The sequence below is a fragment of the Marmota marmota genome, unplaced genomic scaffold (genome assembly GCF_001458135.2).
Source record: "Marmota marmota marmota unplaced genomic scaffold, marMar, whole genome shotgun sequence".
Taxonomy (NCBI): Eukaryota; Metazoa; Chordata; class Mammalia; order Rodentia; family Sciuridae; genus Marmota; species Marmota marmota.
In genome coordinates this window covers 26,955,274-26,966,517 of record NW_026000026.1, presented here as the reverse complement: position 1 = coordinate 26,966,517, position 11,244 = coordinate 26,955,274, and the positions used below count along the sequence as shown (strand labels likewise).

At 35.2% G+C, this 11,244-nt stretch overlaps 1 protein-coding gene across 1 annotated transcript in view; it reads right to left on the bottom strand.

Moving 5' to 3' along the window:
- Positions 1 to 3,270: 3,270 nt before the first annotated feature.
- The window catches only part of Rad21l1 (RAD21 cohesin complex component like 1), a 28,934-nt gene continuing 20,960 nt past the window's right edge, over positions 3,271 to 11,244 (bottom strand). The window contains exons 11-13 of the mRNA XM_015486393.2: positions 10,371 to 10,457; positions 7,542 to 7,619; positions 3,271 to 3,998 (exon numbers count right to left, since the gene is read on the bottom strand). Of these exons, the coding sequence (XP_015341879.1) occupies positions 3,810 to 3,998; positions 7,542 to 7,619; positions 10,371 to 10,457 (354 nt within the window). The 3' untranslated portion in view covers positions 3,271 to 3,809. The remainder of the gene's footprint in view (positions 3,999 to 7,541; positions 7,620 to 10,370; positions 10,458 to 11,244) is intronic.

The window sequence follows — 11,244 nt, the reverse complement described above, 5'->3', positions numbered from 1 at the left end:
CACAAAAATGTATGCACTAATGTTGATAGCAGCATAATTCATAATAGTCAAAAATGAAAACAACCCACATGTCCATCAACTGATGACTGGACAAATAAAATGTGGTATACCCATCCAATGGAATATTATTTAGGCACTAAAAGAAATAAGTAAAAGGTATGGCCAAGAGGTAGTACATGCCTGTGATCCCGGCAGCTCAGGAGGCTGAGACAGGAGGATTGCAAGTTCAAAGCCAGCCTCAGCAAAAGCAAGGCGCTAAGCAACTCAGTGAGACCCTGTCTCTAAGTAAAATACAAAAAAGGGCTGGGGATGTGGCTCAGTGGTTGAGTGCCCCTGAGTTCAATCCCTGGTAACCTGCCCCCTGCCCCAAAAAAGGCATGTCCTACAACATGGATAAACCTTGAAAATGAAAGAAGCCAGGTACAATGCATGAAAGTTAATATTGTATGATTCCATTTATGTAAATGTATAAAATAGCCAAATTCTTAGAGACAGAAAGTGGATTAGTGGTTGCCAAGACCTGTGGAGGGTGAAGAAGGGAACTGGTAGTTATTACTAATGAGTATGAGGTTTCTAATTGGGGTGATGAAAGTGTTTTAAAATTAGAAAATAATGGTTGTAGTTGCATAACACTGTGAATATACTAAAAACCACAGAATTGAATACTTGAAAAGGGTTGATTTTATGGTATGTGAGTTATATCTAAATAAAGCTGTTAAGAGTTTATTAGCAAATCAAATACAGCATACATAAAATGAAGAGTACACCATGACCAGTGGAGTTTATTCGGGAAATACAAAATGGGTTAAAAATTTAGAAGTCCATCAGTGTATACTACAATATTAACAGCCAGAAAAGAAAAAAAAAAAAAAAAAAACCTCATGATCCAACTAACTAATAAGGGAAAGCACTGGACAAAATTCAGTATCCACTCATAATAAAATCTCTCGGCAACCTAGGAATAGAAAGGAATGTCTTTGCTATGATTCAGATGCCTCCCAAAAGTTCATGGGCTGGAAGGTCAGTCCTCAGCATGGCAGTACTGAGGCGACAGAACTTCTAAAAGATGGACAGCGGTTAAGTTACTGTGAGCACAGATCATGGCTAGTTCAGGCAGCTAGCAAATTGTTCTAAAAAGAGCAAGTATGGACGCTGGGTTGCCCTTGCTTCCTGATGACCACATGAGCTCTCCTTCGGGCATATACACCAGCCATAATGCCATTCTCCATGCTGTGATGTAGTTAAGGAGGCCCTCGCCAGAGGCCAAACAGATATGACTGCCTCATCTTGGACCTCTACCCTCTAAAGCTGTGAGCTAAATATGCCTCTTTTCTTTTTAAGTACCCAGCATCATTGTTACAGCAATAGAAAGCAGACTAATACAATCCTCAATCTGATTGATTCAAATTACTCCCCACTAAAAACACACAAACAAAAACTATACACAAAAATATAGTTCACATCATATTCTGCAGTGAAATAATTAATACTTATCTTCTAAGACTGGGAACAATGCAAAGTAGTCTCACTATTCCTATCCAACATCATATTAAGTGTTCTAGCCAGTGGTACAGGGTAAAAAAAAAAAAAAGAAAAGGCATACAGAATGCAAAGGAAGAAATATAACTGTTCCTTTATGTAGATAAAATGGTTGTCTGTGTAGAAAATATCAGAGACTTCACGAAAACAAACAAAACCACCTGGAACTAATTTGTAAGCTTAACAAAGTCCCTGGATATAAAGTTAACCCAGGAAAGTCATTGTATTACTGACAAAATTATAGCAATGAAGTACAGCTTAGTGGTAGCCAGTGGCTAAGGATAAGAGAAGGGAGGGAGGTAACTAGCTAATAAAAGGCAGCATAAATGATCCTCGAGATAGAATTATTCTGCTTCTGTATTATAATGGTGTTCATACAAAGCTACCCACTGAAAACATTGCATGGAACTAAATACACATACAAATGGGTACATGGAAAATTGGTAAAAGCTGAATAAGGTTGGTGGATTATAGCAATGTCAAATTCCAGGTTGTGATATTATACTAAAGATGTTACCAATGGGAGAAACTGGTATACAGTCTCTCTGTATTATTTCTTAAAATCGCATGCAAATCTACAATTATCTCAAAATAACAAGTAAATTAGAACTTTCATACATTACTAGTGAGAATGCAAAATTGTACCTCCACTCTGGAAAAGAAGTGTATTATAGTGTTAAATGTACCACCTGACACTGCAGTCCCAGTCTGAGAGAAATCAAAACTTATATTCACACAAAAATTGTACACAGATATATGTAGCTCTATTTATAAATATAAAAACTGGGAACAAGTTAAATATCCTTTAATGGGCAAACACATAAATAAACTGGCATATCCAGACAAACAGAATGATAGTTAGCAATAAAAAGGGACAAACTACAGATGCAGTACCAACTTGGGTGAATCTCAAAGATGTGATGTGGAATGAAAGAAATCAGTCTCAAAAAGTTACATGCCATATGATTTGTATGACGGGACCTAAGAAACAAAAGTGTAGTCATGCAGAAGAGTGGTTGCCAGACATTAGAATGTGGGAAGGGTGTAAATACAAAGAGAGAATTCAAGGGAGTCTTCTAGGGTGATGCTACTGTTTTCTCCTGATTGTGATCCATCTGTCTGTCTGTCTATCTATAAAAATCTACATAGCTGTGCACCAAAAATAAAATTAATCTATGTTAATTTTAAAAATAAAAGAAAAATTATAAAAGCAAATTCGACATTTGTACCTCATATTTGTACCTTATGACTTATTCATTCAGAGACTATTTAGAATTTAGTTGTTTGTAGCATAATTCCAGATACAATATTTTAAAGAGCACTATAGGCTTCATCTTACAGTGACTATGGAGTTCACAGGGCATAAAACAAAATCTCCTAACTCAAACTTTAGTTAAAGAACAATTATTTTAGTGATCTTTACTCAAATTTTAGCTGCAGACAACATGCCTGCAGTTGAACAAGTGTCTGTTGATTTTTTTTTTTTTAACATAAAAAGCAGATTTAGGACCTGGTGTTGTGGCTCAGTGGTACAATGCTTGCCTCATATGTATGAGGCACTGGGCTTGATTCTCAGCATCATATGTAAATAAATGAATAAAATAAAGTTCCATTAACAACTAAAAAAATTTAAAGAAAGCAGATTTAGTTATGCTGAAACATTAGTGGTAATTATAATAATAATTAAATAATAAATAACAAGTTAAATGACCTACAAGTAGACTAAAAATCACTTAGGAAGTTTAAAACAAAAAATGAATTTTATAATTCTTCAGTTAAGTTGTCATATTAAAAATATGGCATTAGGTCATATCAAGGCATTAGAATTAAATAAATTACTGTCTGTGTAGAAATAAGAAAGTATTAATTATTCATTAATCCCACAAAAAGTTATGTAAATAATCCAATGTAAAATATCATTTGAAAAAACATCTTTGAATGTTTCTTGAAAGTACATAGTATTTAAAAAAATGTAATTCTAAATGTAGCCTAAATACAACATTCAAATCAAGGAAATGATAAAGGCTCTACATTCAAAAAAATAGTTATAATGAAGTATTTCTGTAAGCATCTAGTTTTCCAATCCTGTCTATGATTATTTTGAATTTACAGAGAGGGAATAGGATCTGAATCCTAGAGAGGGAATAGAAATAGGCATCTGACCTATGAGATGTCAGAACTTCAGCAGTTTCCAAGTGGCTTCTGCATTAAATTGAACGATCAATGCGGAAATGCCAGTGATGGCATAAACCTGCATGTTCTGATTTCCTTCACAACTTATGGAACATTGGTCCTACTGTAGCTATAATATCTGCATAGGGAGCACTCTGGTTCAGCTCAATAGCCTGCTGTTTTTTTAGAACAAGAAAGCTATAAAACTTGGCAGCGGTTCGTTTTCGGTCACTATTTCTGCAGAGTTTCATCAGACTGAAGGACTGCATTCCCATCTTGTTGGATTCCTGGGAAAATGATTAGAAAGGAGGAAGGGAAAGGGAAACAAAATCATCAGATGTCAAGCAGGCTGTGGATTCAAAATGAACAACAAGATACTGAAATTTTAGATAAGTAACTATGATATCCTTAAATGGAAGAATACAAACAATTCTTTACTAAATTTATAAAAATCCCATAGGTTACTCAGCACCAGTTTGGTTCATCAAGAAAATACAAGCAAAAAACAACAACAACAACAACAAAAACATCTTATAAAGGATGTTATGTAAATTTGTAATGTGTTATACAAATGTTAGGTCTTTTAAAACATTGATGCTAACATAAATACCTCCTACGGAAAATGCAAATAGTTTATACTTTCAGGCAGAAAAATATCCACAGAACTTTGGGAGGCTTCAAATACAAAGAAAATGCTCAGCCTATTAGGGTTCTTCTTCTCCTAAAAGTACTAAGAGGCAGGGAAGACAATATACAACTTAAGTGGTAAATACAGAAGTACATTTTATATAAATAAGTAAACATCTTTCAGTTTTATTCCTACAGATTTAAAAGATATTGGATTCATCATATGGCACCCATGTACCTACTAGAAATAATTGAGGTATAATAAAGTATATAATTATGGATGAAGATAACTCCTTTTTTAGAGTCTAGGCCTTGGAATCAGATTCCTAGAGAAGCATAGTTTTTTTAGTTAGAAAGAGTATAGTAAATATTGTCTGATAACCCTGAGTATTGTATTCCTTGGATAATTATAAAATACTTTTAGAAATATTATGTTTTTCCAGTTCATAATCCTTAACAAATTAATAAATGAAATATCTTATTGTGCTTTTATCTTAACCGAAAATGTAGCCTAGAGTCAGCAACCTTTCAGAGATGGTAACCCAGTCTTCATTTATTTCCTCTCTTGAGAGACAAGATGTGGATTGGGTGCCCCCCACCGCCATCCCCTCACCTGGAGGGAGCAGGAACCACTTTTTCAATTTCAAAAATTCTTTTGAAAAATCTTTAGGGGTCAAATATTCAATATTTAACACATCTGCTTATTTCTGTTCCTAAAGAAACCCTCTAAAATGAAGGAATAAAAAAGTGACAAAAGAAATAAAGACACAGAAATGGAATACATAACTGACTTAGCAGAGTAGAGAAGGTTGCAACCCGTGCGTCAACAAGGAGGAAAGCCAGCCAAGGCAGGCCAGCATAAGACACAGACCTTGGGAAAACCCAGGAACTGGAGACATGAGAATGTTAAAAGCTGGAGGTGAGGGGAAGACTGAAACCAGAATTCCTTGAGAGTTAGACATTCTGACACTCCTCAACCTCACAGAACCAGATGACTACTCATACAGCAGAAGGCAAGAAGGTGTCTTTCTGGAGGTACCAACCACTGAGGCTCTGGTCTTGGTACCCTGGCACTGTGGATGGGCAAGGAGAAGTATCACACCACAAACATGGAGATTAAGGGACACTCCACATCTATACAGTAAAGCAACCAGCCTCTCCCTTTCCTTTGGTTCCTGAACCACTGGCATCATGCTTATATTTCCTAGGCAGCAGATTTAAAGATTTAAAGCAAAAAAGAATGTATTTAAGAGAGCCAAGGACAGAGGATGCAGGGGACAAAAGAAAACAGAAATCTCTGAAGTGAAGAGAAGTGTTTCACATTTATTAAAAGCAGTTAGGCTGATAGTGGAGAAAGATCAGTGGTGGCTTGGAGATGCAGGGTCAGTGCAAGTGATGGGGTGGGGGCTGTCAAGGGACAAGGAAACTTTGGGGGTTTTAGATACATTAATGTCATCCTGAATGTGATGGTTTCACAGATTTACACATAAATTGAAACTTATCTAACTGTATACTGATGTTAATCATACCTCAATAAAGATTTTTATCTTAAAAACCGGATAAATAATTAAATCAAAGATTAGGAATCTATAAAATCATAGTTAATAACCTTAAAAAAACTCCTGGAAAACAAAAAGTTGAAAGCAGAAATAAAAATTTTGTAAGGACTAGAACACAAAGTTGAGGAAATCTTCCAGAGAGTGAAAAGGTTCAAAGCCAAGGGAAGTTAATATAGGAGATAAAATATGTTTTAAAGATTAAAGGATAGGGGCTGGGGTTGTAGCACAGTGGTAGAGCACTTGCCTAGCATGTTTGAAGGCTCTGGGTTCAATTCTCAGCACCACATATAAATAAGTAAAATAAAGGTCCGTTAACAACTAAAAAATATTTTTTAAAAAATTAAAGTATCAGCTAGACACAGTGGCACATGCCTGTAATCCCAGTGGCTTGGGAAGCTTAGGCAGGAGGATCACAAGTTCAAAGCCAGCCTCAGCAATTTAGTGAGGCACTTAACAACTCAGCGAGACCCAGTCTCTAAATACAATATTCAAAAGGGCTAGGGATGTGGCTTGGTGGTTAAGCATCCCTGGGTTCAATCCTTAGTACCAAAAACAAAACAAAACAAAACAAAAAAATTAAAGGATCAATTTAGGAGATCCACTATCAGATCCATAAGCCCTCCAAGAAAAGAAAACAAATAAACAAAAAGGAGAAAGTCCAAGGGGGAAAAAATCCTAGAGCTCAAGAACATGGAATTTTTGATTAAAAGAACCCATTCATGGTCAACACAGTGAACTTAACATTAAAAAAAAAAAAAAAAGCACATCACCATTAAATTTCAGAACACTAAGGATAAAGAAAAGACACATAAATTGAAACTTATCTAAAAACTTATCTAAAAACTTCCAGAGAGAAAATAAAGTTCACCTACAAAGGATCACCAACCAAGGCAGAGTCTGACTTTTCAATAACACAAGAATCCATGTTACAAAGCTTTCAGCATCTGAGAGAAATTATTTCCAACTTATATCCAGAAACAACAAATTAAGTTCAAGGTAAAACAAAGAAATTTTCAGTCTTGTGAGGTCAAATTTCCTACACACTGTTATCTTAGGAAATTATGAGAGGATGTTAATTACCAAAACATTTAGGATAAAAGATGATCAAGCACCAAGAAATAGAGGAACTAAAAAGGAACAAAGAAATTCCTGTGTTTAAGATAAAGGAATGTCCCAGGATAAAAGCTATGGAGCAAACCTTAAGAGCAACTAGCTTGAATCAGAACAAGAGGATGATGAGCTCTAAGAAGGTTATTTTTAGGGGGAAAAATGGAACTGACACATCAATTAATAATTTGAGATATACATATACTAAAAGGAGTTTTATTATATTGTCACAGAGTTTGGAAAGGTAATTAAGTATGGGTATATGAACAGTAAATAAATGGAAAACATGAGGTAATAACCCAAACAACAACAATCACAACAACAAACCATAACATTTACAAGAAAAGAAATACAATTACACTTGAAGCTTCATTGTGAACTAATTTTTGTACAGTCTTTGTAGTAGCAACTGCTAGTTGTCCTTTAATATCCATTCTCTTCTTCTTCCATAATAATTGAATTATTAGCTGGGCTTATAGTTACTGAATCAGGACTACATATAAAAATGAAAACAGTTGCCAAACTTGACCATCTCACCCGCAAACTATTTAACATCTGAAGTAATCTTCTATTCCATTTCTCTGCTTCAGTGTTTTGTTCATTCTCCAATGACTCCTGTATGAATGATTGAGAAATATTTCACTTAAGCAAATTTTACTCAATGTTAACTATTGGTCAAGCATAGCGTTCACTGCTATGGGAAATATAACACCAAGTTCTGCCAAATAAAGAGCTTATGATAATGGAGAGAATAAGACTAACACAAATATAGATGAGCCTTGCAGGATTATAACTTTGCTCTCCAGATTGTCTTCTGATAAGGAAATCTAAAGTAGGAGATTCTGCATTCTGTCTGGATAATGCTCCCAGAGCATTGTGCCCTTAGGTGCTTTGAAAAGTAAAGTTAGCCAAGACATTGCTTTCTGCTGGGACTATCCTATTTCTAGTCAAACTGAACTCAGTTGACAAGAATAAACTTAAAGCTCTAGAAAAACTGCCTTGTAAAGACCTTTATTTGAATTTCCCTGGTGATTCTGGAGCTCTAAAAATAACTGTTGTTTAGTAGTTTATGACAATTGGGTTAGAAACCTTGTCAATTTTGAGCGTGTCTTGTCCAAAAAGGTCAAGCAACTGCCTGCCATATTATCTGAATAGGTTCATTTTTTTCAGTCTTTAAAACTTAACCACTTTCTGAAATACCTCAATATTTTAAATTGTAAAATTTTACCCTTCCAATAAACACCTTATGAGCTTCTGAGAATGGAAATTATCATAGGAAATGTGTTGATGAATCTGATAAAAGAGCAGGCCTACCAAGGGTTGGGGGAAGAAAAGTGGCACAGATCTGACCTACTTTATCATTTTTCCTGCACTAGCTCTGACCATGCCACACACTACCTGTTCACTGTTATCACACTGTTTGCTATTTGTCTAGCTTCCTATAAATCTGCAGATCAAATAAATTTTCAAAGTACTTTCAATTTCATGGACTCCAAGATGATTTCAGAAAGTTCAAGAATATTCTGGAAATTCCCATATTTATGATAAAGAAATAAAAGCTGTGCAGCCGACCTAGAGAGCAATTGGTTTGGATTAGAACAAGCAGACAATGAGCTCAGAGAGGTTATCTTCAAGAGAAAAAAAAAAGAATCTGTTGGATCAATTAATATATATTTTATATATATATACTAAAATGGGTTTTATTATATTGTCAGAGGGTTTGGAAAAATAATTAAGGATGGGGTTCAGATGTTAAAAAAAATGGAAAAAATTAGGTTATGATTAACTCCAACAATAACAGAAACAAAACTATCATGAAGTTTACAAGAAAAGAAATAAGATTACATTTTTCAAAATTTTAAATCATTTAAGGCTAAAGGGACCCTTTTGAGTCCGTCCAGAAACTGCTGAGTGCCCCCAGAAACTGCTGAGTCCCCATTCCCACCAGCTATGCAGCATGGTCCTGCCTGTCCTGTATCCTACCTTGTATCCCAGTGAGACTGATTTTAAAAATATAGTCACTTTTTTTCTAAGGAGTTGTTGAAATCTCTCTAGGTATGATTCATGTTTATTCCCTTCTGGTCTGTCCTTGGGTAAATTAGTTTACCTATACTCGTGTTTATTGTTAAATATATAAATGCTATTTCTGAAATGTAAAAAGTTTTGTTAAAATCCATGAAACTGTAGCTTCACCTATAAGGCCCAAATAACCAGAAAAAGGCTCAGCATCGTGTGTGTATTTTGCTAGCGCTTGTCCATTTGATCTATCTGACATCCTACAACTGAATCTATTGTGGGGAAAGCCCAGTGGATTATTAAAACAGCTGAACTTGTGCTGTGGTGTGGTTTGCTTGACCATGTATGAAAATAAACTGTCAATGGGAGCAAAGAGGGTGGCAAAAGTGAATCAGCTCAGGGCTGAGAACGTGGCTCAGTGCTAGAGCACTCGCCTCACACATGGGAAGCATTGGGTTGGATCCTCAGCACCTCAAAAAATTAAAATAAAGGCATTGTATCAACTACAACTTTAAAAAAAAAAAAGAATCAGTTCACTTCTGGCTCAGCTGTTTGGATGTTTCAGGTAAAAAGTTCAAGTTATTTCTTCTGTCCTAGATTATCTAGAGAATTCAGTCTATTTTTCATGTCTGAAAAAAAATCTAATAGTCTTAGAACTTATTATAAAGATAACTTATTTTAAAGCCAGTTAACACCAGGTACTAATAGGTGTTTTGATATCGTTTACTAAAGAATTTTTGCTGAAATTCCTTACAATTCAAAATGCTTTCTGTACTCACTTGTCATGTATATCTAAAAAAAAAAAAAGAAAAAAGAAAACAAGAAAAGAATTTATTTTTTAAAAATGCTTTCTGTATTCTGGGACAAGGACCAGAGATACAAGGCAGTGCATAGGGAGTCGGTGAGTTAGATTTTACTTCTCATTTTGCTATCAACATGTGGTCTGATGAGCAAACCATTTTCTGATTTCCAGAAGTCTGATACAAGCTTGAGCCATATGTTAAGGAAAAAAAATTCCCTCACTATTTTGTAAATAAAATAAAATTTTAAATGCCCTAGTCTGTATCCCTAATACAGACAGCATGGTTTCTCTAGAGATGCTAATTAGAAAAGCTTACAACAGTGATTTCTTAATATTTTAAAATCTTTGGTAAAAATCTCATATAATTATTTGACATTTCAAAATAAATTAAGAAAACAAAAGAACTGATACATCTCTGCTTAAATGATGAATTTAATTATAAATTTAGAAAGTAACATGACAGCCCTAAAAAACAAATTTTAGATTGAATATTAAATATTTAGGAACAAAGTTTTTAAGAATATCCCCAAAACTATCCATATATTTACCAATTCAACCTGACAATTTTCTTGGGTCAAGAAAGCATTCATCAAAGGTGATTCTTCAGCAGCTGAATAAACCATTTCGATAAGATCCTGTTAAAGTAAATTAGACAAAGATAGGTCATTCTGGTAGTGATTGTCACAGGTATAATCTAATATTGTTAAATGATTTAATCAAATGAATATTTGTTTCTCAAATTAATTTAAATGCTACCCACATTCTCAAAATATTATTTCTGAAATTTCCCATACAGGCAGGCCTTGACTTAAACCTTCCTTTTTCTCATGTGCTTCACACAGATGAAAACCCTGCACACCCCTTCCTGCCTTGCTCCCTATCCTTTTCCTTCCTATTTCCCTCTCCACTTCAGGCTTCATCAAACAGTCTCTACTGCTGAGATCACTTCCCTTTGAAGCATTTTATAAAGCCCCAGTCCTCTCCCTCTCAGGCCAGTACCAGGTGGCAGAGGAAGAGACCTGCAGTGGGCAAGCAGAGGGAGTGAGAGTGAGGGAAGGGATATTAATATCCCTACCCAGGGCATGACAGGACTTTTGACACCACTGCTGGAGCCATCACTGGCAAGAGGGAAGGAAAAACCGTGTCCTCTGAAAGGAGGATAAAAGACAAAGGAAGAAGGAAAAAGAGAAAGCCAGAAATTCTCCCATTCCCCGCCATCACCTCCCCTTTGCATGGCTATAAAGCTGTCAGCCCTTTTCATTTATTTCCAACCTTCATTCCCAGCTCTCATCCCTGACCTTCAGAGCTTCCTCCAACAGAGTTTGCTAATTTTTACTTTAGCTTTAAAATTTTTTAGTGACTACAAGAAACTGTATTATTATTGTGTTTACGGTACTGGGGACTGAACCCAGCACCTCACTC